Source organism: Lynx canadensis, chromosome A1, assembly GCF_007474595.2.
Source record: "Lynx canadensis isolate LIC74 chromosome A1, mLynCan4.pri.v2, whole genome shotgun sequence".
In the NCBI taxonomy this organism is placed as follows: domain Eukaryota; kingdom Metazoa; phylum Chordata; class Mammalia; order Carnivora; family Felidae; genus Lynx; species Lynx canadensis.
In genome coordinates this window covers 112,034,139-112,061,858 of record NC_044303.2, presented here as the reverse complement: position 1 = coordinate 112,061,858, position 27,720 = coordinate 112,034,139, and the positions used below count along the sequence as shown (strand labels likewise).

Genomic DNA, 27,720 nt, shown 5'->3' with positions numbered 1-27,720 from the left:
GTTTAATCTCCACATATGTGAATCTTCCAGTTTTTTTTTTTTATTCGTAATTGACTTCTAGTTTCTTGGCACTGTGATCAGAGAAGATGATTCATACAATTTCAGTCTTCTCAAATCTATTAAGATGTGTTTTGTGTCCTAAAACATGATCTTTACCACAGAATGTTCTATGTGCATTTGAGAGGAATGTGTATTCTGTTACTTTTGGACGGAATGTTCTGAATATATCTATTAAGTCCACCTGGTCTAATGTGTCATTGATTTTTCTGTCTGGTTGATCTATCTATTGATGAAAATGGAGGTATAATGTCCCCTATTATTATTGTATTCCTTTCTACTTCTGACTTTAGGTTTCTTAGTGTTTGCTTTATATATTTATGTGCTCTTGGATTGGGTGCATAAATGTTTATGGAATTTATGAAATATATACAAATATCTTCTGGTGGGATTGACACATTTATCATGTAATAGCCTTCATTATCTGTTATTGTAGTCTTTTTTTTTAAAGAATATTTTACCTGATACATGTACAGGTACCCCAGCCTCCTTTTGGTTTCTAGTTACATGAAAAATATTTTTCCATCATTTCACTTTCAGTCTGTCTTGTCCTTGTGAAGTAAGCCTCTTGGAGGCACCATATAGGTGAGTCTTGTGGGGTTTTTTTTTTTATGTTTGTTTATTTTTGAGGGAGAGAGAGAGTGTGTGAGCAGGGAAGGGGCAGACAGAGGGAGACACACAGAATCTGAAGCAGGCTCCAGGCTCTAAGCTGTCAGCACAGAGCCTGATGCGGAGCTGGAACCCACAAACCGCGAGATCATGACCTATGCTTATGTAGGACGCTCAACAGACTGAGCAACCCAGGTGCCCTGATCAGTCTTGTGTTTTTATCCATTTGGCCTCCCTGTCTTTTGGTTGGAGAGTTTAGTTCAAAAGAAATTATTGACAGGTATGTACTTGTTGCCATTATGTTGTTTTCTGTCTATTTTGTAGTTCTTCTGTTCCTTTCTACCTCTCTTGCTCTCTGCCTTTGTGATTTGATGATTGTTTTTAGTGGTATAGATTTATCTTTTGTGCATTTACTGTAGGCTTTTGCTTTGTGTTTATCATGGACACACAGGTTTATAGAACAACCTATAACAGTTTATTTTAAGCTAATAACATAAGTTTGAACACATTCTCAAACTCTACATTTTTACCCTCCCAACATTTTATGTTATGATGTCACACTTTATGTGTTTAATCTTGTGCATCCCTTAACTAATTATCGCAGTTATTTTTACTACTCTTGTGTCTTAACATTCATATTACCTTTCTAAGCAATTAACTCTCTACCTTTAGTATAGATTTACCTTTACTAGTGAGAGTTATACTCTCATGTATTTTCCTATTACTAATAGCACTCCTTTCTTTTCAGCTTAAAGAAGTCCTTTTAAAAACATTTCTTATAAGGCTAGTTTAGTGGTGATGAACTCCTTTAGCTTTTTCTTGTCTGGAGACTTACTTCTCTATTTCAAAGGATACCTTGGCCAGGTAGAGTATTCTTGGTTAGAAGTTGTTTTAATTTTCAGTACTTGGAATATATTGTGCTTCTCCCTTCTGGCCTACAAATTTCTGCTGAAAGTCTGATAGTCGGATGGGGGTTCCCTTGTATGAAAACAACAAGTTGTTTTTCTCTTGCCACTTAGAAGATTCTCTCCTTGTCAAAAATCTTTAACTTGTGACATTTTAATTATAATGTGTCTTGGTGTGGGTCTCTTTGGGTTCATAGTTTTTGGAGCTCTGTGGGCTTCCTGTCAGGATTTTCTTCTTTTTTTATGGCTGAATATTTCAGTATATATATACCACAGTTCTTTACCCATTCTTCTCTCTGTGGACACTTAGATTGTGTCTGTGTGTTGCCCGTTATAAATGATGCTGCTGTGATCAGGGGGTATGGTTCTCTCTTTGACACAGGATTTTTGTTTCCTTTGGCTATATTCCCAGAAGTGGAATTGCTGGATCATATGGTAGTTCTACTTGTAATTTTTTGAGGAAGCTTCCTATCGTTTTCCCCTAGTGGTTGTCCCAGTGTACAGCATGGGCAACAGCTTTAATGGTGGAGGCCCTGAGCAAATGAACCATTGCTGAAAGCCACCAGGATTAATTATCACAGGCTAAGCCTTATAATTTGGCTTCATAGGCAGCTGCTGACTTATACCCGGGTCCCAGAGAAGCCGTCACAGCCCCTTCTAGTAAAACCAGCTCCCTTTCTTGGATACCTGAAATTCTGAAAGTTAAGGCTTTCTCACCTCTAAAAGTCCAAGTATTTGGGGGGCATAAGCACTAAATCCTTATCTACTTATCAACTGTATCCCATTCCCAAGTGTTTACTGAGGACCCCCTGCATGCACTGCGCTCCCTGGGTAGAGCAGTGGTTCTCAAAGGTTTTTGCTTGCCTACATCCTAAAACAATTTTGAAGATCTTTGTATCTCACACATTTAAATTTTGACAGCTAAACTTTTCATAATAAATTTAAATATCTGTGAAGTGTATAATTTTTGGTATGCAAAACACTGTTTCATCACTCATTTACATGTATCCAAAGAAATTGAAATACAACGTTGATTTGGAGTACCATCACTTAAAAATATACAGACAAGCTCTTTTTTAACAGGCAGCAAATTTACATTAATTTTCTCCTTGAACCCGTATTTCCCTTTCACTTGTCCCACAATATTTTATCCTAATGTCAAACATTTTATGCTGCTGGTATTTTCTTGATGTTCAGAACAAAAATAATGTATATAAATTTAAATTTACTTGGAAAAAATTTCTTGTGATCATAAATCCACTAAATGCTGTGGATTCTACAGGATTGGATCATTGTCACATTTATTAACACACAGTTGATCACACCAATACTGTGCAAATTTAATAAATATTAAGGAAAATATTCCCTCAACTGTATCTTTTTTTTCCCCGTAACCGTGTCTTATAATGGGATAGATGGAGATCGTTTTTATAATTCACTCAGGTTCCTAGGACAGTTACTTACTTATAAAATGAAACAGGGTTCAGCATCCTATATTTGGATGTTTATAGGTGTAAGTACTTGGAATGTCTTACGCACAGAAAGTAGTTGAACGGGAATGGAAAGGATTTCGGGGCACAGCAATATCACTTGATCCTCCGAACTCTTGAGTTATGTGGCAGCAGTCACATAGTAATCTGTCATCAATTTCTTTTAGTATGTTTTACTTCACAATTGTTTTAGATGGACAGAAAAGTTACAGAGACAGTCCAGAGTGTTCCTGAATGCCCCTCACCAGTTTCCCCATCGTAACATCTTCCATAACCCTGGTACATTTGTCACAACTAAGAAACTGGCACTGTTAACTCCATCAGTCTGTTCTTTAATGATCTCTCATCTGTTAAGTCATTTTGGTATTTCTCCCGTTTTGTTGAAAGCACAGAATTAGAAACATCTGAGTAGTGAAAGGATTTGTCACCCAGCCTTTCCCTTTCTTGTTTCCTGGAAATTGTATTAAAAATAGGCTTACTAAGACTTACCACGTAACTGTGGGTTATACCTTTTTCACTGTTGGTCTATCATTTGTCCAGTCTGGCGTACTGGAAGAATTAGGAAAGCCATAATAGTGATCATTTTATCATATCTTTGCTAATACCCTGTTTCGTGATAAAATAATTTTTCTCTTATTTATATCAAAACCTTGGAGCTTCGGTTTTAGGTCATTTCGTTTATGGAAAATGTTCGAGGTTGGCCATAGAACTTAAATGTCAACCAATTTGTCAATAAACTTCATATAAAAAAAAAATGTCAAAGCATTCCTTCTTGTTAAAGTGTTGAGTAAAACTAGCCCTTATTTTTTCAATGTAAGCAAAAATGTTAATATGTTAATGAATTTGAATCCCTAAGTTGGCATGTGGACAGGGTCTGTGGTCCAGAGCCTTCCTTCATAAATGCATGGTCATCTGGGATACCTTTCATCCCCTGTTTTCTTGGTTTCCTCACACTGGAGCATCTCTCAAGAGTGATGTCCTTTTTGATCGTACTTGGGAAGAGAAAAGGCGAAGTATCTAAACACAAATTGACATTGTTCCCGCTATCCTCAGTGTATGATACATGTGAATGCAGAACATCCCCAAATGAGCCAGAATACCCATTTCTCTTATAATCCTCATGCTTAACAGAAATGCATGAAAGACTGGTAAAGTCCTGTATCCCTTTTCCCTCCCTGGGGGTGTGCCAGGCTACTAGTCACTGTGGGAAGCAGGACAAGGGTGGTGGTGCAGGGAGTTCTGACATGAGACCTCTATCACATGTGCAGATCACTTAGGGTAGATCACTTTCAGGAAAAAGTACATGAGAAAGTTGAGGATCTGGAAATGAATTAAACCTCTCTGGACAACAGACCTTGCAAGGCCCTTAGGAACCCCAGGGTATACATATTTGAGTCGGGTTGGGGCTGGAAGGAGGCCCATGAGATGCTGATATCCATGCCCACTATGAGGATGGCGAGTCCCCAGGGGCAGCGGGACTCAGCAACAGCCACCATAGGGATCCTTCTCCAAGGCTGGTTTTCATGAAGGACAGTTGGGAGTGTCTTACCTACCGGGCTGGAAGAGGTTGCAGGGTTATGGTTCTTGGTCTGATTTTTGCTCTTTGAGAACTAGTGACCAGGAACAGATTGCTTTTTCCCCTCCAACTTGAATAGTGTGCAGACATTGAGAAAGCAAAGACCCTTAAGTAAGAGATACTTAATTGGTCTAAACTTATAAAAATAGTTGTTCTCGATTATCATTCCACAGTAGAGTTTTGCCTTTAAGTAGCTGTGTGTTTACATGACAAAGTGATGCAAATACAGCTAACTGTCCTCATAGAACTCCCGGACTTCACAGTGAGCCTGCAGCTCCCGAGCTGAGACAGGCCCCAAACTGGTTGTGTTTTAGTTTCCTGTTTTCTGAAGTATTAAGGGGAGGGCCTGTGAGCTTCCTCCCCATTAGAAAAGCCCAGATTCCTTTGGTCTCTGCCTGTATGGGCCTCATAGTGACTCTTGTATTTGTGCAAGAAGAAGCAGGGCGAAGTCAGCAAGGCAGCCAGCGCCGACAGCACCACCGAGGGAACGCCGGCCGATGGCTTCACAGTACTCTCCACCAAGAGCCTCTTCCTCGGCCAGAAGGTAGGCAGATGTGCGGCCTCGGTCTGCTCGCGGCCCTGGGACAGACGGGTGGAGGCCACCTCTGTTGCAGGAAGGCCTGGGGATTCCCAGAGGCCACTCCTGGCCTTGTGGGTGTGGAAGGAGGAGTGGGTAGCCTCACGGGGGGCTGCGGCAGGAGCAGTGGGGGAGAGTGGCAGGTGGGAAGAAGAGGTAGTGGTAAAGAAGCGGGAAAGCCGCTCCCGTGGTGGTGGGGAGCTCGGGACAACCCCGGGGTTAGTCTGCAGAAGAAGCTACTAATGTGGGATACACTGGTCATCATGTAGCCCTCGGCCAGCAAAACTGCCCCAAGTCAAAGCTGGGTCTTGGAAAAGGAAAGGTCTAGTAGGCAGCGCACAGGCTCGGGTGGGCACTGAAGTCAGAGCCTCTGCTCCGGGGGCGGGATTGTTTTTAGACATCCTTAGGTAATGGGTGCACTGAGCCACCTCTGGACTCCTCAAGCCAATCTTTTGTTTGTTTTAATCGTGGGCAATGTATTTTCAGCCATCCCAGTGATGCAGCTTTGCCAGGACGCCATGGTTTTGTAAAAGATGATTCACTTTTGTTGAAAATAAAAATGATGCAAAGGCTTTTAAGACCTGAGAGTGAGAGTTAATTAATAATGCTCTATTAACACCAAAAACAAACAAAACAAAACAAAAAACAAACAAAAAAAAGCGGGGGTGGAGAGAGAGGGAATTACGCTTCTCTTAATGTTTCAGTCCTACGTGAGAAACAATTAAAGGCATGAATGAATTTGACCTTCATGTAAACTGCGTTGTGGCTAACAACTTGGTTCTGAAGCTGCATCATTTTTACAACCTCACTGTCAATTTTCTTTTGCATCTCAGTGACACAGCCCTCCTGCTCCTGCATTGCAAGCGCTCCTTCCCCTCTTCCCCCCTTCCTGTCACTAATTGCACTCAGGCTCTCATGATGCAATTCCTGTGGTGGACCTTGTGTTCCAGCAAATAACCATTGCAGCTGACATTTTATAACCATTATCTGTATTTTGTACGCATTTTTCAAAGGGAAAAATAAGCAGCGCTTGTCATCTTAAGGTCTGGGGCTTTCAGAGTTTTCGTTTAAAAGATTTTTGTTTTTATTTGTTTAAAAGTTTCAACTCAGCAGTGAAGGCAACCACCTGGGTCTACTTTCACACCCTTTAACGTGTCCTCTGGGTAATACATGGAACGTTAACGCGAAGCGCCTTCCCACTTGCTTTGGTTTGAACTCGAGTGTGAACAGCCTGCTCTTGAGGGGTAGCTCCAGTGTCTTTAGGTCCCTGTTGCAGACCGTCAGCCAGGCCTGGAAGCCGATTCAGCAGGTAGAACAGTTCAGGCCCTCCTGCTGTCCCCCACCGTCTCTCACGCTTTCTCCCATCCCACCCTTGGGTGCCCTGCCCCTGGCCTCTCCCTTCCCTGTGGTGGTCTTGCTGTCTCCTGCTGACTGCCCCACAGCCAGCCTCACACCCCCTTACTGGACGAACTCCAGTACCCTCAGAATAGCAGCACTCGGCCACACAGATGTCCATGTACAAATGGATGCCCTTCTCGATCTCGGGGGTCAGGGTCTTGTCTGGGTTCTGCTGCCTGTGAGCCCTGGAAGGGAGCTGGTAAAGGCCGCAGACACCTCGCTAGTTCCTCTGCAGCCACGCAGTGCCTTCTTCCCCACCATGTGGGGTCTCAGGACCAGGTGCCACAGGCCTAACAGTACAAGAGAGTACAAATCGGCAAACACTGTACCCCATTCAGGATTGGGAAGAGGGGAGACCAAAAAGCTATAGGGAAGTGCTGACACTCCATAATAACCGACAGATGTGTCATCTAATGTTGTTTAAGAAACAGGAAAATGGGAGTAGACTTGGCAAAGAAACTAATATGCCTGTCTGAGGTCTTGACTTCTGTTTGGTTGAGCTGAACCCCGTGTAAAGCGGTCAGCTGTCAGAGAGGGGGCTGCGTGCAGACCCAGACAGACCACCCACCTTCTTTCCCACATCCCACAGTTAAGTGTCAGTGGGGAGAACAAACACCGAGCTACCGCGAGGCTGCCCTCCGCGTCAAATGTGCTACCAGGTTAATGACCCAAAACTCACACATCCAGGGCGAGGTACCCCCAAATCCAGCACCACACATGCCCTTTAGCAGGCATGCCTCTATCTCCCCAACTGTGGCATTACAGAATAAGGGAACACCTCAAGTCAGCCTGGGTGCCAGCATCGGAAACTAGTGTGCCAGAAACCCTTTCTGGAACGCTGGGCCCTGAGGTGTGAGGTAGAGCACGTATTTATGGTCGGGAGCGTTATTTTGCAAGCAGTACTTTCTGGTCCTTTATTGGCTATTACTGTGGGGTGAAAGTCATGGCTTAATAATGCAAGAGGGGCAAGAGTCCTAAAACTGATGAGAATTTTCACACAAAGCGCATTTTAAAATGTTACTACAGACCTTAGTTCGTTTTTGTTTTTTTATTCAAGCTAGTTAACATAGAGTGTAGTCCTGGCTCCTGGAGTAGAACCCAGTGATTCATCTCTTCCATACGACACCCAGTGCTCATCCTGAAATGTCCCCTCCTTCATGCCCATCACCCATTTAGCCCATTCCCCCACCCACCCCTTCCCTTCCAACAGCCCTCAGTTCTCTGTATTCAAGAGTCTATGGACGTTAGTTGTGAGTTGGATTTTAGGCAGTGTCCTAAGAAGGGTACCTGAAGATGAAGACCGTATCGTACCCTTTGTCCCACGAGTCCTGTTTTCCCATCTTTGACCATGAAACCCATGCTTGAACGCTGCAAGCAGGAGAAGGTAGAGAAAGGTGATACTGCGCCCTGCACAGCCCTGCAAGGCCTGGTTGCTAAGCTACTCACAGAAGCTGGCCCAGGGCTCAGGAGCCTGGGGTCTAATTATCATTGACGATGGTGTATTTCAGGTTCTCAAGTCTCAGGAGTGATCGTCCTCATTACTCTGCTTTTATCCAGCGTTCACACACATTGTTGAATTGTTTTCAAAAAGAAGACTGCTGTGAATCTGAATCTACCGAATGTTTTTGCTTTGTGCTTCAACAGAGATTCACAGCTTCCAGAGATTGAAAAACCTGATGGGGTTTTTTTATTTCCAAAAAATTCTTCCAATGTGTATTTCTATAAATCTGTGTCAGTGGTAGTAACTGATTGGGGCTTCCTTGGTCAGCAGTAGGGAAGGCAGCGTAAGGAGAGTGTGAGTGAGTCTCCAAGCCTCCCAACTGTCAGGATCGGAGCCGCAGCCCCGTAGGCCACTAAAGGCATGGGGCAGGGTACTTTGGGTTGTCTGCCTCACAGAGACACCCGGTTACCAGAGGCTGGAATACTATAAGGAGAGGGGGCAGTTGAAACGGCAGTGAGGAGAAAAGGGCTGATGCTGTCTTTCTACCCCTACAGCTGACAATGGGCCTCTCACATGCCATGAAGGGTGCTGGCTCCGGGCTTCTAGGCCTCCAGCGGTGCTCACATGTGTCCTTTGTGTGGTAGGTCTAGCCTGAAACCTGCCAGATGCTACCACCAGACCTGAGATCTTCAGGAGAATTAAAGCTGGAGATCTGGGGATGTGTACAGGCAGGGCATCAGAGCACCGTTAAAGAAAACCCCTTGATCCCAGAGACAGGGCAGGATGGGGCCACAGAGAAGACACAGTTCTCCATGAGGGGCTTAGAAACAGTGCCCTCTCCCTTGGCCTTGGTTGAAGTGGACTTGGGTGACAGGAAGAGAGTTGCATTGTATATGGCCAACACAAGGAAATAAGACTGGTCAGTCTTTTCCCTTCCTTGTCCATTATGAAGGCATTGTCAAAGAGACGTCAAAATTTAATAATTCCAGGCTAGATTTAACATGTCCTTCAGATACTGTTTATCAATTACTTTTGTTTCCTAAAATGGAATTTTTGATAAGTAAAAAAAAAAAAAAAATAGGATTCCTCTAGCCAAATAGGTCATGTCAAGGCGCAGTCCACATATCTGTCTAGTAGTTCCAAGCCACTGGCTCCTTCCCTATCATTGGCAGGCCTCCTTCTGACCTGCCCTAAGTGGTGGGGGCCATAGCCTGCCTTCCAGAAAGGCCAGGTTGGCCCTGAGCCACTTGAGGTCCATTGCAGACCAAGGGCCCGGTTTCTGAGCTCTGGCATTTCCATTAGCCCTGCTTTAAGAGAAGAGAGATGTGCATTTCACCTCGGAGTTGTCGGGATGTTTGACATTCAATTCCAGCTCTGTTTGTGTGCCTGTAGCAGCCTGAGCACTGTCTGGGGCCTCTTGTGGCACTCAGGGTTAAGAGACAACCCAGTCTCTGCCTTCTGGGAGCTTCTCCTAATGAGTTCACTTGTGAGTACAGAGCAAGGACTAATGTGGACATAACCACTGGAGGGAATATGGGGGTACTACAGACCGAGAGACCGGATGTGGTAAACCCAGCTGAGATTAGGGTAGTCAGGGCCCAGAGGTGGAAGGGTCTCACGGGACACTTAGCTAGGTCCCCTTCTTCCACCTCCACAGCCAAGTAGGACCCCCTTCTACTCTCTAACTGGCAGTGCCCTTTCGTCACGCTCTACGGTGGCCAGCAATCTTCAGATGTTTTAAACTCCCCGTGCTGTCATTCAGAACTTATTTTTCCTTTTTTTGTTGTTTTTTTAAGACTTTTATTTATGTATTTTTTTAATGTTTATTTTTGAGAGAGAGAGACAGCATGAGCAGGGAAGGGGCAGAGAAAGAAGGAGACACAGAATCTGAAGCAGGCTATAGACTCTGTGGTGTCAGCACAGAGCTCAACATGGGGCTCAAACTCATGAACTGCAAGGTCATGACCTGAGCCAAAGTCTGAGGCTCTGACTGAGCCACCCAGGTGCCCCCAAAACTTATTTTCCCATCATTCCCAATGATAAGACAAAGAAGTAGAGACCTTATTCAAATTTCGAAATCATTAGTCCCACCTCCCAGAGAATCAAACTAAATACGAGAATTTTCGCAGTTACCCAGAAATCTTATTTCCCAGCCCACAGGTCCCCCTGCTCTGCCCTGTGCTTCATAGAGCCATGTGGCTCCTGGGGGAAGGGGGTTGGGACTTGGCAGGACTGGCCATCTTTCCTGGCCCCACCAGGCCTATTTGTATGTACCCACTGGACAACAGGATCCTTGCAAGACATTTGCACACGTGGCCTGTTTGTATCCCATGCTCATGGGCTTTCTCCTCCTGTTCAGGGGAGCTTTGGCCTTTGTTCTTGATCATTTCACTGTTGGCTTCTGTCTACTGCCTGCCCGCCCAAGCCAATCTGGTTACCCAGGTGTCTTTCCAAAGTGCCTCTAGCCATGTGGCCTCTCCCCTCGCACCCATGTCTCTCCCAGACACACACAAGGCTCCTCCCACCCCAAACACATGCTATATAGTCCAGAGGTGGTTTTTTAAAGTACCTCTATATATTTAATAGCAGAATGGTTCTGCGGCTCAGCCCCTCACCCTGAGGGCTTGTACTAAGCCTGGTACACAGCAGAATATAGTCGGAAAAGCAAGACTCAGATGTGAGGGAGAGTGAGAGTACTTGGTTGGCTGGGAATTCTCTGTTGCAGGGGCCGCGGCTCGGTGCGGTGCTTCAGAAAGCAGGCTGCCTCTGTCAGAAAGGAAGGTGCAGAGAGTGAATAGGGAGTTCTCCGAGGAATTTGCGCTGTCTGCGACCATTCCCTCGCTTCAGTACTGCCATGAAGCCCCCGGCACCCACCCCCCACACACAGTTTGTCCAGAGAGCCCGTCCCACAGGCAAAAGGGGGCTTCTCCCCAGGCAGAGTCAGAGACCATGTTCTGGGGTCTTCTCTGCTAGCCAAATCAAAGCCCGTGGAAAACAGCTGATTTTCCAATGAGGCATCTCCAAGTATAAGTTCAGAAGCATCTACACCATTGGAAAAAAAAAAATAGCGTGAATTTTGGGGATCTGAACATGTCTTTTTTTAAAACAACAAGAAAGGAAATTCCTAGGTATCCTAAAAGTGTATTTATCTATACCACACCAAGTAAAGTGTTGCTTTCCCGGTTTTCTCCTTTCCCTTCCTCCCTCAACAACCTGCTACTACTTTACAGTATAGGGTCTTGGGGTGTTTGTTTTAGGAGGAAGAGCAGGGAAGATTCACTTAATTTGAGTTGCTATAAACACTGTTTGCTTGAAGTGAGATGCAATACTTATATGATAATCAAACCCTTCCCCTCGTCCTGAATCCCGACTCCTTACTTGCCTTCCTCGAGCCCCCCTAGTCTTGCCCATGCACACCCCTTCTCCCTCAGCACAGCAGTTAGCACCCTCACCCTGGTACTGGTCTCTTGTATGCCTCTGTCCTGCAGTGCTGAGTGCTCTGCTGTGTGAGGTCACCCCCCCACCCCCCTGTGGGCTTCTTCCAGGTTCGGGGATGTTGGTGGCCCCTGAACCACCTGCAGTGCTGGGAACCATATCCCAGGAAGTCCCGGTGCAGAAAACTTGTTCCTCTTCCACCTTCCAGCCCTAACTAGAAGTGGGACCCTGCTGAGCCTTTCCCCAGTCGTATGACCAGATTTCTTTCCAGAAGTGCTTTCTCACAAAGAATGACTTAGTTTCAGCAGGTCTTTTTTGAGAATCTCCTGTCTACTTCTGGGAATCAGAAATGTGGGTTTATATTTCTGGTGCTTATAGCGTGTCAGGTTTTTTGTTTGGTTTTGTTTTCAACAAAACACTTGGCCTCAGAAATTCAGTGCATTGGAGCTTAGTTGCCAAGAGCCTCCCTGCCAAGTGGCTGCACATGGCCCTGTCCTCCAAGTGCGTGCCTGGACAAAGGCTCCTGTCCTGCTGGGCCCTGCGGCTGCGGGCAGCTCTTCCAGCGTGGATCACAGTGGGTCCCAAGCACCAGCTCCTCTGAGGGCTGCTTAGGCATTGCTCTTGGCTGCAGCTGTTAGGAATTCATGTCACTGAAGGATAAGCGTCTTAGAGAGTGAGCTAGCACTTTGCTGCAGGCCCTTGGACCTAAGAACAGGAGGGGAAAGGGTAGGACCCAGGACAGTAGTCCTGGGCCAGCTAATTCCACTTGTCCTTCTGACAGGCAAATCTAGAACTCAGGGCTTCTCTCATCCTGATGCTTGCTATAGCATTGGAATACCTGTGGGAAGGGAGGACATTCATTGGCTCTTCAAAGAGAGCCAGTTGGTTTCCATGCTCATGAAACTCGAGGAAAATCCTCGACCCAGTGGGCCTCCACAAGGTGAAACATTTTAAGAGACACACGGTCTTGCCAGAGAACTGCTGGTTCTCTTCCTGGCTTTCACCAGAACTTCAGGATTAGAGGTTTCTAAGCAACAACCATCTTGCTCCTTGCTACCTCCGAGCAGGGCAGGGGAGCCAGCCAGCCAGTAGTCAGGGTGATGGGGACAACTTTAAAGACCCATGGCCAGTTAGAGGAGAATGGCAGAGCTACTAGGGCTTTCCCACACCAGCTGGGACTTATGTACCATCCCAGGGCTCAAAGAAGAGGTCACATACACCGTTCCCACCTTGGCAATAAGTACCCCGATGCTGGGTCCTGATAGCTGCTGTACTTTGTTCCTTCAAAGGGAAGTGGATCCACCAGTCCACATGGCTTATGCCTCCCTTTGGCCCCAAGCATCACCCAGCAGGTTCTGGAGCCTCAGCCTAGCTTGCTTCCTTTCAGCATCCCGAGCAGCCCTGGAGCCTTGTTTGAACTGGATTCATTTTAGCCAGCGACTCCCTGTCCCGCCTCCCCACCCCTACCCTGTGCACCCAGTGCCCCTGGAGTGTGCACTGCCCTTCATCTGTATCCCAAGGCTCACTTCTCTGTGACTTCCCGGCTGTCCTGTTATTTCCCACCTCATGCTTTTCTTTTCAGCTGAACCTTATTCACAGTGAAATCAGTAATTTAGCCGGCTTTGAGGTGGAGGCCATAATCAATCCTACCAATGCTGACATTGACCTTAAAGATGACCTAGGTAATTGGGGATGGGGTTTGGCACCGCCAGCTGTCAGATGAAAAGTTATGGAACCCAGAATTTAGGCTCTTCATCGTCTCAAACTTCAGATGGTCAAGCCAAATTCCCAAATCCCAGTTGAACATTGGAAGGAAATCCTCAATGTTTACTCACTCCAAGCCATTTCAAATGGAAATGATCCGATAATGTTTCATTGAGTGCAATTGGCTATTTTCCCCTTGATTGTAAATGTATTGCTATCTAAATTCTCTTCCATAATGATCATACTGACTGCTGGTTACTTGGGAGGGATTTTTTAAAAATGTGTTTGTTTTTTTTAGAACTGAAAAATCTCAGGTTACTACAAAATGATAGTTTCTCCATTTAAGCCCTAATTAAAAATGACAAAGCTTAAAAGCACTTGAAAAGGGAGAAAATTAAACTGCATCAGTATATCATTAAGTTGTCTTTAATCCACCAGTAAATTGGTTTCCCCTAAATTTACCACTTACTGTCACTTCCTCAATTTTTTCTACAACTGAAAACAGTATATGACTGCATGCCAGCTTCATGAATTATTTGATTAGGGGATGATATTAAACAGAAGGGCAACATCTCTTTCTGGGTGAGCTCCTACAGAGGACAACTCTGCCTCAGAGCCACGGTGTCTCCCTGGTTGGGGGCAAGCTGAGAGGGATCCCTCAGTATCCCATTCTGTGGCTTGATCTTTGCCCGGAGAACTGTCAGCTCAGGGGCTCAATGAAGGCTCCTGACCTCTCAGCCTTGAGCCTTGACAGGGGCAGCAGTCTAGCAGAGGCCCACCAAGGTAGCTTCAGGCCTGATGCTGACCCAGGTTTGTTTTATAAACCTTTACCCCCGACCTTTGGCTACCTTTGTAAGGTGGCAGATTCGTTTACTGGCACAGATGCTCATTCCAGAGCCCAGGCCCGACCCACACCAATTGGGTGTAACAGTGGGCCGGAAACATAGGAACTGGGACTCAAGAATGCCTTGCCCAGCCTTGTTTTCCGACCACATACTCTCTTCATATGGATATTTTCTTAAAAAAAAAAAAGCCACAGGCTAGAAAAAGCAGGGATCCTATCTGTCCAAAGTATGTTTTATGTGTAAAATACATGAAAATAAAGAGTGACTAGAATAAATGCTAGACCTGGAAAAACATTTGTACACATTGAGCAGGAAAAAATAAAGGCAGTTCTCTATGCACACATACTGTTTTCTTGGTTTTCAAGAGCTGTCCCTTGAAGGCAGACCAAACGTTGAATGTCGTAAGACCAAAACTCCAGCTCTGAACGTTGACGGCTGCCAACAGAATGGAGAAACTCGTTGTTGTGGTTGGCCTGATAGTCCACGTTTTTTTTAAAACAGATGCCATGTTTTAGTAGCCTTCTCAGTGGGGTGCCAGTTTTATAGGCTTTTGCGAAGTGAAACGGGGCATTCGTTGTTTTGTTATTTCTTTTAATCTTTGGAAATGATCTCATGTGTGTGTTTCTCTTTTTTTGGACATGTCATTCAAATGTTTAATTTAAACATGTCACATTTGATATTCCTCCTCCTCCTCCTCCTCCTCCTCCTCCTCTTCCTCCTCCTCCTCCTCACCCCCATCCACATGTGCGCACACTTCGTGGACTGATTGCCCCTTGGGCTCACATGTTGGAATCGACCAGGTAGGCCAGCCCCGCCATTGGGGCATTAGTAAATGTGCCTGTGCGTGGGTCTCGGTCCAACACAGTTGATATACATTTGTTTACCTGTTATAGTTGCAAGTTGTACAGGCTGACATTGCCTCGATCGACAGTGATGCTGTCGTTCACCCGACAAACACTGACTTCTACACCGGTGGTGAAGTAGGTAATGCCTAGCCGGGTGCTGCCGAGTGTGTGTGTGCATGGTCAGTCGGCCGCCGCAGACAGCTTGATCCTTTGACAGCTATGCAGGGCTGCATTCATTTCACACTTCCAGCTGTCCCCGGCCTCCCCAAGGTCGACCTTGCTAAGGTCTCCAGTCCCCGGGCTGCAGACACGAGAGGTACAGCTAGTTGGCAGCCAGGGTGCGTCATGCAGCTCACAGATGGGCGCGCTTCTGGTTTGGAAACTGGTTCGGCAGCATCATTTCTGCATTTGCTTCACGAGGCACAGCTTTGTCGGAGACTGGGTTCACCCATGATTTCAGCTGCGAAGGGGATGCAGCCAGGTCGGCCGAGTGGCCTCCAAGACCACTGATGTGACCGCTGTGGACCAGACACATAGCAATACCTAGGCACAGGTGTCAGCACCGCTCCCCCCACTTTGGCATCGGAAGCATGCTTTCCTGAAGATGGCCTCAAGGCCTCAGGTGCACTCGGGCATTTTGAGAACACTCTCCCACACTGAGGTTCTCAGACCTTTATTGCATGAAAGTCACCTCATTCTGGTGTGAGGTGCCTAGACCACTTGAGAAACTCTGCTAGACCCAGAAAGCTCCTTCCTGTTCCCTGGCAGCTGACATCCATAGTCATTTGGCTTCTGGCGCTCAACATCTGAGCGTGGGGTGAGGGAGAGAGAGGGAAGGCTGGGTGCCGAGCCCTGGGGCCGCTGGCCTGCTGCATGAAAGTGAGGTAGTGCCCTGCTCTAAGAGTATGCTGTGCTGCTTACGTGATGACGGGGCATCCGGATGGATGGCAAAAAGGCACCGCTTTGGAGCTAGGTAGAAGGAGCGCAAATCGCAACCTTGCTATCTGTAGGTCATGAGAGCTGGGCCAGTTACTTAACTCCCCAGTGCCTCGGTTTCTCTGTCCTATCGCAAGAGTGATAATAGTGAGAGTTAGGATAACTTAAGCAAAGCACCTTGTTTTGTGTCTGCCTCCTGATTGGTGCTTACCGTATAGCCTTACTCTCACGTGTATCTAATGATTTTTACCATCGATGTGCTAGTCCTGAGAGTGGTGCCCTAGGTGTAGATTTGAACACCACTTTCTAAAGTGGTGCCCTTGCTACGGGCAGAAGTGAAGTCATGTTGAAGGCTGAGGCTATGGGGATTTTCATGAGCGTCCCAGACAGTGGAAGTCCAACAGCTTAGCAATGCGAGGCTGTCCAGCTCTGTTTAGTGTCACGTGCAAAGCCCGCTGTGCACAGCCCGCCCTAGCCACTGGGATTTGGGCTGATTGCTCTCCTGGGCATTTTGGATCTCGGACGTGGATGGAAAAGACACACTGGACGGGAAGTTGGGATTCGCCAAGTCGTCCAGGCCAAAATGAAATCAGGCTGTATAGGCAATTAAAATAAACTCCACTTTCACAAGATTTTGGAGGAGTTTAAGAGCTCCTAAGTCAGACAGCTTAAGAGAAAGATATTCTTTCTCTTTATTTCTTGACCAAATGAACACTTGATGGGAGTGAAATAAACAGAACAGCTAAGGGCTTATCTTTCCACCAGGAGTGACTGAGGCCTGGGTTCATCCTGCCATCCAGGACTTTGGGTAAAATGGAAATTAGCACCCTTCGGGCGCAAAGGGGTCTCCCCCAGGCCCGAGGAGAAGAGAAAGCTGACTTTCTTTGCTGTGGCTGTGGAAGGGGTGCGTTCAGCAGGATTAGTTGTGCTGGGACATAGAGCTGGAGGCTTTGAGATGGAGTTAGGAACCAGCCGGGGGATAGCAGGGAAAGAACCTAGTCCTTCCTAAACCCTGATCAGAACTGGTGCTAATCCTTTCCCCTGTGATGTGCTTGCCCTCCCCCCACTGAGGTGCACAGGGGAGGCATGCTGAGCCTCAGTGACTTCTAAGTACCCTGGGTCCATGAGCTTGCCCGAGGTCAGGGGGCCCATCACTCACGGACACTGTCACGGCTGGAAAAGAACCTCCACAGGTCCGGATGGCTTCACTGGCCGGCCGGAACCCTAAATGACTGTGCCAGAACCCAGGTCTTCCAAAGCCCACCTCAGTGCCTTTTCTCAGTGAACCAGTCCAGACTAGTACTGAACCCACCTATCTTTTACAATGCCAAAACAATGACAAACCAGATTCATGCATGGCCTCAATTGGTTCCAGCTCCCACTTTGATGTGTGAGAGGGGAAAAGAGGAAGCTAGGACACGATCACTCTATTTCTCCCATTGGGTGTGAATTCCTGAGACCCAAGACTGCTGGAAGAAGGAATGCCAGTGCAGGAATGCTTAGCCCCGTGATTAACTCTTACCCATCACAGTTCTTTCTAACAGTGAAATAGACCACAGGCTTAGCCTGACATATGCCCAAGCCTAAATTTTCGCTTAGGCTGTTTTGAACACCAATACTTATGCCTGCTTTCTAAGCATGAAATAATGTTCTTGTTCTCATGGGAGTAACACGTGTTTATGCTTGGGGGCAAAGAAGCCAATTGCTTTATGATTAACCCTGAAGTGAAGCCTAAAAAACAAGAGTCTTACATTACTAGTGTTGACAATACAGTCGAAATGGGCCTGTTTCTTGTTACAAAGTACACGTGTGTCTACATGAACATGTGCGTACATATGTGTGTGTAGGAGTCCAGTCCTGACCGGGTGATTGCCTGCAACCTAGGGTTCAATTTTTAAGTTTGGGAAATGCATTGAGTGTATTTTAACTTGCAAATTTCACTTCTAATTAAAGCGAGATTTAATTATAAGTAAAAAAATTTTAAAGTAAACACTCTTCCTAAGATCAAACACCTTTAATTACAAATAAGCCCATTTTCTTAATCGTTTTTGCTTTAGAGAGGAGCTGGTAGTATTCCTCCAGTGCTGATCTCATTTTGCCTCCCAAATTTCTCAGTTCTCCCCGAAGAGCATATAGGGGTAGAGGATGCACACCTAAAATAGTTGCACGTAGAGCGTATTTGTTTCCCTCCTGCAAACTTGAGAATGGGTCAGGAGGGAAGGCCCGACCAGGTGTGGCGGGCAGCAGTGTTTGGGACCCAGCAGATTCAGAATTCAGAGGCGTTTTTCTCGGCTGCATGATATTTTGAGTGAACCCGTAATTGGGCCTCACTCCTCTGGGTTGTATCCTCAGAGTCTCCCCTTCCTGCCGGGTGGAGGTGGCTGTGAGGCCTGACCCTGCTCCCTCATGCCTGTCCGGCCACCGTTTGTGACGCTGGTCTTTGTCAGAAATAGACAGCGGCTGTCACAGCAGTTAGAAGTCTCTGGAGTGGATGTGTTTTCCCTCCTGACACCTCTGCTATTTTAAGTGTCTGTGACTGCTTTCCAAGACAGGCGGAGGCGTGAGGGCAGTCTGGGCTAATAAGGGATGCTGGATCCTACCCCAAGCATCCCGTGCTAATTGCTCTTTGAAAGCAGGGTCTGCTCTTCGCCATCCTAGAGCTCCCTGGGGGTGCCGGCCTGCCGGTCACGTTCATGCACACAACCCCAGACTTCCTGCAGTGGGCCGGCGTGCGGGCCAGCGCCTGCCATTAGCCCCGGTGCCGTCTCTTTTGTGACAGTGCCTAGACGATGTGCTCTTCCTTCCAGATACTTCTTGGGGTTAGTTCACTCCTGCAGAACAAGCACGCCAGTGAGGCAGGTTTTTCTAAGAGAAAGAGACCTAGTCCCGACAGGGTGAATCCAAAGAGAATTTGGGCTGGTGCACTCTGATGCACCCTGACTGACACCTACTACAGTGTGCCGAGTGCAACTCCGAATTTTCCAAGATAAATGGTGAATCTTAAGGGGAGTATTTTATCCTCTTGTGAGGAAAAGTACTTTAAAATGTGCAAAACTGATGAATCAGAGCTTAAGGAAGAGAGACCCCATTCTGGCCAAACTTTAAAGGACGATGTTGTCACACGTTTTCAATGCCTCCTGTTGTGCACACGAGGCATTTAACCAACAGGCCTCACAGGTGTTGGTAACCTTGTGTGGGAACCCAGTTTTCCTGGCAGGAATTGGGTACTTAGCAAGAACCCGAATTCCAGAAAAGGTGCTGCCTACCTCCGCTGGGTTTAACCTTGAAAATCTGGTGAACAGTCATCTTCTTTTACAAACTTTCATGTAGTACAAGCTCCCCTTTAAGCTCTGCTTCTGATGTTGCCTTCCTTTACCTAAAGTGATTCTGAGTCATTAGTGTGATGAAGGAAATACTTTCTGAGGCCATTTTTTTTTTTTTTTTTTTTTTTTTTTTCTTTTTTCTTTCCTTTCTTTTTTTTTTTTTTTTTTTTTTTTTTTGTATTCACCTTTGACACCAGAGCTGCAAAATAGGAAAGAAGTATGGTCATAACGGTGGTCCAGAGGTGACCAAATCTGAATGCTTTCTTCTGGGCACACTGCCAAGGGGAGAGTTGGCTCCCTGATGGGAACTTGGTATGCTTCCCCTAAAGCCTTCATATTTGGGGGTTCTCCCCAGAAGAAAATCTAGGGGCGGGGGGCATGAGCCTCAGAAGCCAACACCATCTGATTTCTCATGGCGAGAAATGCAGGACAGGCACGCTTGCAGGGAACAGGCGTGTCCCATGTCCCTCGTATCTCTGGCATATCCAGGATTACCCTGAGTCACCCCCAAATGTCGATAGCAAAGCCAGCTCAGTGGTAATTGGCCGAGTGGTGAATCTTTTCTAAATTTCACTTTCATGACTTAACCAAGTCTTAGTTTCCTGTTTTGCAGCTGTATGGAAATTTAGCTGGTCAGATCATTTGAAGTATGTAATCACCTGACATGCTAAGTGTCTGTGTGTGCCCTGAGATGCAAGAATGACAGTCTGACCTCACCCTGTCCTTGTCTAGGAAACACGCTGGAGAAGAAAGGCGGCAAGGAGTTTGTGGAAGCTGTTCTGGAACTCCGAAAAAAGAACGGGCCCTTGGAAGTAGCTGGAGGTGAGCTGGGGCAGCGCCTTGCTTATTTGGGCGTGGCCCGTGCAGCATTAGGAAAGCCTGATTATGAGGCATCTTGGAACTCAGGAGTGCGTGGCCACGCAAACCTGTCTGAGCCGGTTAGCCTTACAAATTTGGACTTAAAACACATGCAAATTGTCGGGGGGAGTGTAAGGGTTGTGAAAACTACCTTTCCAGTTTTTTTCTTTATTGCTCAAAATAGCTTTTAAATGTTTGGTGTCTAGACTCTGATTTTAAGGAATTACAGCATTCGAGTTTGGCAAAGCTGAGAGCTGAGAATTGTAGGCAGTGATACTGAGCCATCTGCAAAAGTGCTGGCGAGAAGTGCAAATTAATCATTTTCATTCAGCCATCTGTGTGTTTAATGGGCAAAATAGAAATAGACATTTTTCATTTGCCAGTCACACCTTTCCTGATACCAAGGGTAAGAAAATAACTTGGAACCGGATGTGTGGAGAATGATTGCTAAGAGCTAGTGGCAGAGCCTTCTTCCTGCTACTGGCCTGGATTTTGGAATTGGAGGTGGTCCGTAGGAGGTGAAGGACAGAGGGCCTCCTGAGGACCTAGGGGTCCAAACAGTGGGGTGAGGCCCGGTTCACTCCACCAGTGATGTGAGGACAAGCCATTCTCTTCCTTTGGGCTCTGGTTCCTCTTCATACTGGATGGTCCCCAGTGTCCAAGCTGTCTTGCAAATCCTACTGCTGCTTTAAAAATGACTCTTAATTGAATACAGGTGTCAACAGTTACTGTGTGACTTCTACACAAGCCCTCTTTCAGAGGGTACACCAGTGACCCTCTTTCACCAGTCATCCTGGGCTAGGCACGGAGCCCGGTGTGGATAACAGGGTAGCATTCGCTTTGCCTTGGACCTCTGCCTTGCCCATTTTCTTTTGCTTGCAATGAGTGTGGTATCAAGTAGGGTACATTTCCAGGTCCTTACAGGTATTTCCACCAAAGTCCCATATTGGACAAGGGAGAACTGATGTAGTATTAACTACCCAGCCAGGGGCTCCTGACCTTTCTTCAATCCCTTCCCAGAACTTCTCTGTGCCAGTCTGGAGGTGCTTTCCATGGGTGGCCCTCAGATGGAGGTGTGATGAGAGGTCAGCCTGGTGCTTCCATACCCCAAACTCAGCAGGTGACACCTGGGCCACCGGTGATGCAAACCCATTACATTTAGCATGGCTGAGGATATGGTTGCCTGTTTTAATAACTCATTTTGTCCTTGATATTAAGATCAATTTTAGAAAAAGTTTTAGAACATTTAAAGGTGGTGTAAAACCTTAGCCCTGGCTCCACTAACGGATGATGATCACAGTTACCGATGTTTCTTTCCAGTCTTTTCCCACGCATTGTTCAGCAGTGACTTCTCCCGAGGACAGACCAGTGCGTAAACCCCCCAAATCTCATGTTGCTATAGGTCAGCACTTGAGCCCAGAGTCAAGAGTCAAACTGAGACCTCTTAGTTCAGAGCTGTTTCTCTGCACCATGAGGCACTACCCACCGATCACTCTTCCCCAGTACCTACTAGTGCCACAGCAGACCTGACAGTCCTACCCACGAGGACGGTCACCCCAAGTGGCCTCAGGCAACAATCAGACCATAGCAGCGATGTGGGGCCTCATTGTGTTCCTGTACAGAAATGGCACAGGAGGCACTCAGCAAACCCAGTACCCAGAACCACCACCTGTGCATTGCACCTTTAGGAACAGGAGTCCCAGAACATGCTCTGGGAGACCCGGCGCTGACTTGGAACACTTCCTAAGGGATAGCACGCCCGAAGCCAGTGCCTTTAGTTCTGATGAGAAGGCAAAGCCTGAGGGAGGGAGCTGGGTGGGGTGTAGAGATGTGTAGTGGGAAAAAGGCAGCTCTCCCCGGAACAGAAACCAGTTCCAGCGTGAAAGAACAATTTAATTCTGTCAAAAACGAAGATCAGTTCAGGAGGAGAAGAGGGCACCAGAGCTGCCAGTCATGTTGCTTAGTGGCTCATTAAATGGAGTTGCTTTCCTAATAGGTTTATCCTGAACTCTGCCGGGGAGATTTATAGACACATCATAATTATGTGTACAGGAGTTCACAGGAGGAAGGGGGCTTAGAGATCCCCAGAGGCGAATTTGAGGCTGCAAACATTCTGACACAGGCAGTCAAGTTAGGTGGTTCAGGGTCCGCCTCTGGGAGGATGTACAGAGAGGGCTGGCTGTAATCTTGGCTAAAATTCTTAGTGGCGGTGCATCTCAATGCCAGCTTTCAAGGGTGGCTCTTGACCTGGTGTTTCCCGAGAAGACTCGCTGGTGAGCAGTTTCTAGAGGGACATCAGAAGCACAAGATGGCAGGCAGCTGCAGCCCTCCCTGGATGCAGGCCACAGGGGAGCCTGGGGGCACGCTGCAGCTGGAGGGCGATGTGTTGGGCATGTGAGGGACAGAACTCACTGTTCCTGTCTTGTCTCCTCCAGCTGCTGTCAGCGCAGGTCACGGCCTGCCTGCCAAGTTTGTGATCCACTGTAACAGTCCGGTCTGGGGTGCAGACAAGTGTGAGGAACTTCTGGAAAAGACGGTGAAGAACTGTCTGGCCCTGGCAGACGATAAGAAGCTCAAGTCCATCGCGTTCCCGTCCATTGGCAGCGGCAGGTAAGGGCACGTCGTGGCTTGTGAGGTCATTATACTTAGCTGCATACTTAGCCCATAATCGTGGAGCTCTGACTTGTGCACGGTCAGCTAAGGCTGTTTTCGAGCCATCTGCTTTAGTCGAGAAGACCCAAAGCACAGGAGGGGAAAGAATACAAACATTAAGCAATGGTGAACAGCAATTGAAGAGACGGAGTGAGACAGGAAGACTGAGGAACGTATCAAATTTCCTTTGTGACAGCAGATGTCAGCATAGAAAGTGACTTCAGGGTGTAGTGGGACCATCAGAGATGGTGGTTTAGAGAGTGAACCTGGCAGGACACGAAGACTCAGATATGAGGGAAGTGGAGAGGACAGGGGAGGTGTGAAAGCCAGGACCTTCGTTCCAGGAGCACCCTCCCAGCCACAGCATGCCTCTGCCCCTTACCTTTGTATCTCTGGCATCCTTCACTCGCCCGTCCCCCCCCCCCCCCAACCTGCCAGCTCTGTCTCCATGTGTCCTGCTGTCTGGCTCGTGCAAGGCAGACATGAATGGACACTTCTGTGACAGTGACATAGGGCTGGGTCTGCTCTGGCTTCCAGTGCTGAAGTAGCCCCCAGTAACTCTGGGTGTGCACAAAAAGAAATTAGAGCTCTGAGAAGGGAGAGTGCTTTGGGAACTCCGTGCCATGATGCAGGGGCGGTTCTCCACTTCCCATCACATCATGGGGTCCTCCCTGTCCCGGTCTGTGCCTCATGCCTCACACTCTGGATTTGGCACCAGAGGCTGCAGCTGTGGACATCTTGGGCCCAAGAGGGCCATAACCCAGGGCTATGTATTGGCCGTGGCTGCACCTGGGGCATCTGATCCAGACTGTGCGCCCACTTGGGTCTCTGCCATCGGACCCTCCCGGTGCCCAGGCAGGGCTGTGTGGCGGCCATATACCGGCTTCCTTTGACACTGCAGGCCGCACAGGGTGACCATCCTCAACCCCCTTCCTCATGTTTAGAGAAAGTGCCTCTTTTCAAAGCACTTCCCCTCTGAACCCACGAGGAGCAAAGAGTAGAGTTTGCGAGCTCCATCTTGGGCAGGCTTTGTAATGATGCCTCTCTGAACACTGCTGCCACTGGGGTTCCACACCTCAAGTGACAGAGCTAGCCGTGGGCAGGCTTCCTATCACGTGGCACCGGGAGGTCTGCCCAAGCTGCCCTGTTCCCACAGTATGTGGGGGGGAAGAGGAGCCCTCAGGGGACAGTGATAGCTCATGCCAGCGCCCCACCCTCATGCATGCCCACAGTCTCCCTACCCTGTACGCTGAGTGCCACTTTACTTCCAAAGTGAGGGACATCCAGAGGTATGTGATGACACGTGTTGGTTTGGGTGCTGTCCACACTTCCGGTCTGTGCTTTTAAATCCTGTTCTCTTTTGCCAAGAGCCTATGTTGAACATCACTTTGCAACACCATTTAAGGGTCTCTTAAAAGAAAAGTTAAAGGAGAGGGACCATTGAAAGCCATTTGCTGTCAGGCTGCCGTCAGTTGGCTGTCACAGCCGGTGGCAAAGACAAAAGCCACCATTGTAAGGTCGTCAGCACACCCCCCCCCCGCCCCTAGCTTGAAATTTCCCCAGAACTAGGGAGATGTGTAATGGGTGCCAGAGTTGATTCCGAACCTTTTTTTGACAAAGTGCTTCTGAATCAGAGTTTAAGTAGCCAGCTTCCTGCTTCTTCCACATCCTGTAGACGGTCTGTTCTTTGGCACAGTGCTGCTGTGTGACCTTTGCTAAACGAGTTAGCCTCTCTTTCCGTGGCCTCCCTTATCAGTGAGCACGGCTTTGGGGGATGGCCCTCCCTCACAGATGGTCCTGAGGCTCAATTAGTGCTTCGGATGCACTTTGATCTGCTCTGATGAAAGGTGCTTCTGAAGAAAGAAGCAACAGGAGCCTTTATTGGAGGTAATAATTTCATATTCTTTCATATAGCTATTGGGAAACTTTTAATTGAAGCATAAAAGTAATTCTCTACATTTTTCATGGAGTAAGAAGTTTTTAAAAACAATCCATTGAAAGCTTTTAAGAGGGCAGAATGCCAAAGGCAAGCACATGTGCAATGCCAGCGGCCCCACATCTGTCAGGCAGACCTTGCCCCACAGAGCCATGTAAACATCTGCCCTCTCTTTCATGAGTGAAGATTAGGATTACACCAGAGCCGGCCTGTAAATCACAGTGGGTTTTAGGAGGGGAAATAAAAAGCTTGTTTGTGGCATCCAGTGTCTCCGGCCTAAAAGTCGGGTTGGAATGAAAATAATAGAAATGCAAACATGTTGGCAAGGAGCAGAGGGGTCACTTTCTCTCAGCCAAGGCCCAGCATGTGGAGGGCCATCCCACCCTTATGCCCTCTCCCTGTAGCCCCCCGGAGGCCAGACCCTGACCTCAGGGAGACTGTCCTTGGGTACTATGGTCACAACATTCATGGATACCCCCACTCTCTCAGCTCTGTGTGACATTAGGGGGCGACCCCCTCTCTGGAGGGGTAGGATATAGGGAATGGGTAGTTTGGAACTTTGATTAAACTCTCTGTAGATTTATGAGCTTCAAGGCCAGTTCATTTTTTTTCAAGCTACCATTTATGGGTATTCATTGAGTCCCAAGTACTGTGCTAAACCCTTGATCTGCATTATCTCACAACACCCTTACAGGGTGAGCACTGTCATTAATTCCACTAAAAGAAAAAATAAAAAGGAAGCTGAGAGGGGTTAACTCACTCCCCTGAGGTGACACGACTTAGACGGGGGAGAGCCCGAATTTTAGGGCAAGTCCTTGGCCAAGATGAGAGGCATGGAGCCCCTTCCAGACCCCATTTGCTCTCCACCAGAGGATCGCCCCACTGCTTGAGGGTGATATACAGGAGGAGGTTTTAGGGAAGCTCAGAAACCCCACTGGGGAAGTCCCTGACTTCCCTGGGCCCAGCCGTCAGCCTCCCTCCACCTTGAGAATTGGCCTTAGAAGAGATAGGAAGAAACCAAACAGAACGGGCAGAATTACCTACTAGCCTAAGACAAGAACATCTGGAAAGAAGGCTACAGGCCACAAGGGGGCTGTGCTCCCCAGTCCATCCCCCCCACCATGCCCTCTGGAAGTGGAGCCCACTGCTCTCAGCTGCTGCCCTGGTCTCTGCCTCTGGAGGGAGTGGCCTTCAGGCAGCCCAACTTGACAAAGGCACTTGCTCAAAGCTACATAGAACATGGAAAATGGAAAGGGGCGGGAGCACCGTGAGAGGGAATCCTAATCCTACCAGAAAAAATGACCACACAGGAACACACTTTCCTAAAGTCACTCAACCTTTTGTGACATCTAGCCCTACCCTCTTGCAAACCGCCAAGACAATTAGACAGGTGGACCAGTCCCATACAAAAACCAGAGTCCGTCTAGAATCCACCTTTAATCCTGCTCTGCCTTCAAAGGCAAGCTGCCAGTCTGTCTCCTCCAGAAGAATCTGCCTGGACTCCTCCAACCCCCGAGACATAGCCTCTCCCCACAGGAGCTTCCAGGGTCCCTGATCAGGCTGTGCAACACAGCTCTTGGCTTAGAGTCCTGTGTGCCTGCCGTGGCCAGCCCTGCAGGTGAGCTCACTGATATCAGAGACACTTAGTGATGCCCCATCGAAGGTGGGGGCCCAGCAGGGCTGGAGGCATGACAATCTCTTATGGGACATGGCCCTTGTGAACCCAGAACCCCTGCGGTCCAGGTGGAATGCAAGAACAGACAACCAATATGTAGCCCCCAGCTATCACTGAGCAGGCTGACCCAAAGGGTGCGACAGCTCATGTGGTCCCCTTTCACTAGTCTAGAGAAACTGAGGCTGAAGACAACTGAAATGACTTCAGGGGAAGCTCCTTAGTTAGCTCAAGACCAAAAGGCTGGAGTCTAGGACACTTGCCTGCAGAGTAACTTAAGGCCCATGCCTTAACCATGGCCCCTGGCAGGCCCCATGGGACCTAAATGGGAATATGAGGGACACCTGCCTCTTGGCATCAGCACCCTGTGTACCCACGTCAAGGAGACTAATGCTTGGAGAGGTTAAGGCCCCGGCCCCAGGGCAGCTGGGCTTCAAACCCAAATCTAACACTACAAGGGAAGCCCCATTCCCCTTACTCTACTGTGCATTGGGGAAGGGGGCATCTGGTCTTCTCCAGAAGGTGGAAAGAGTATTGCTAGGGGAGGTGGGCCCAAAGACTTGGCCAAGCAGGGATGGCCACTGGGGACGGCTGCAGGGAAGCAACCAGCAGGGACCCCAACCAGCCAGGAAGCCGGGAGATGAGAGAGACCCCACAGACCAGTGATGCTTCTGAAGCTGTCCCACACAGCACCAGCGACCCTGTGTCACCCTGCCATACCATGCATGCCAGTAGTCATCGCTGACTGGGCATCGCAGACCCCGATGGCCTTCTGGGGGCCTGAGGCCGACATTGTCGGCACAGGGAAAGCGCAGTGGTGACAGCGATCACGGGGCCTGGGAGGAAGACAGTTTTGTACCACATGAGCCTCTAGAAAGATGCTGCCAGACTGCCTGTTCTATAGACGCCATTACCACTTGAGGATGTTCTGCACGTTTTCTTGTTCAATACTCACAGCCCCCAGGGATAACAGGTGCCTTGCTTACCTACCCCATTTCCCCGGATGACAAACAAGACACAGAGGCAGGGCCTGGACTCAAATCCTGTGTGGCTCCACGGCCTGAGCCTCTAACTGCCCTGCTGCTCGGCCCTCCTGAGGACAGGAGGCCATCTGGGCCTCTGCAACGACACAGCTGCCCCTGACTTGAGGGCTCCGGGTGTGTAAAGCACTGCCATGAGAACAGCTGCTGCTGTGCTCCATTTTGCTACAAGCACCGCTCACTATGGCCACGAGAAAACATTCTGGAGCCCTGAAAGCATAAAGAAAGGAATCACCTTCCCCACTCCTTCCTGGCGGCCTGCGTGGTCCAGAACAGCTACGGTCCCTTGGCTGCATTTTTTCTTTAGGCTGTGGTTGCCTAGGACAGAGGGATGGGTTTGTCAATAAGAGGTTCTCCTAGAAATAAGTCAAATTCACTTGTACCCAACAACCTTGAAAGAGACCAGCCCGTGCTCCATTAA

At 48.0% G+C, this 27,720-nt stretch overlaps 1 protein-coding gene across 4 annotated transcripts in view; it reads left to right on the top strand.

Moving 5' to 3' along the window:
* LOC115516119 (core histone macro-H2A.1) overlaps positions 1 to 27,720 on the top strand; it is an 80,100-nt gene that overhangs the window by 49,277 nt on the left and 3,103 nt on the right. The window contains exons 5-8 of one of the 4 annotated variants that reach the window (XM_030318538.1): positions 5,071 to 5,181; positions 14,931 to 15,021; positions 19,874 to 19,963; positions 22,435 to 22,609. In XM_030318538.1, coding sequence (XP_030174398.1) covers positions 5,071 to 5,181; positions 14,931 to 15,021; positions 19,874 to 19,963; positions 22,435 to 22,609 — 467 coding nt within the window. Of the gene's footprint in view, positions 1 to 5,070; positions 5,182 to 13,070; positions 13,171 to 14,930; positions 15,022 to 19,873; positions 19,964 to 22,434; positions 22,610 to 27,720 lie in introns of all 4 variants that reach the window. The other 3 variants (XM_030318549.1, XM_030318527.1, XM_030318530.1) reach the window with 3 other exon arrangements.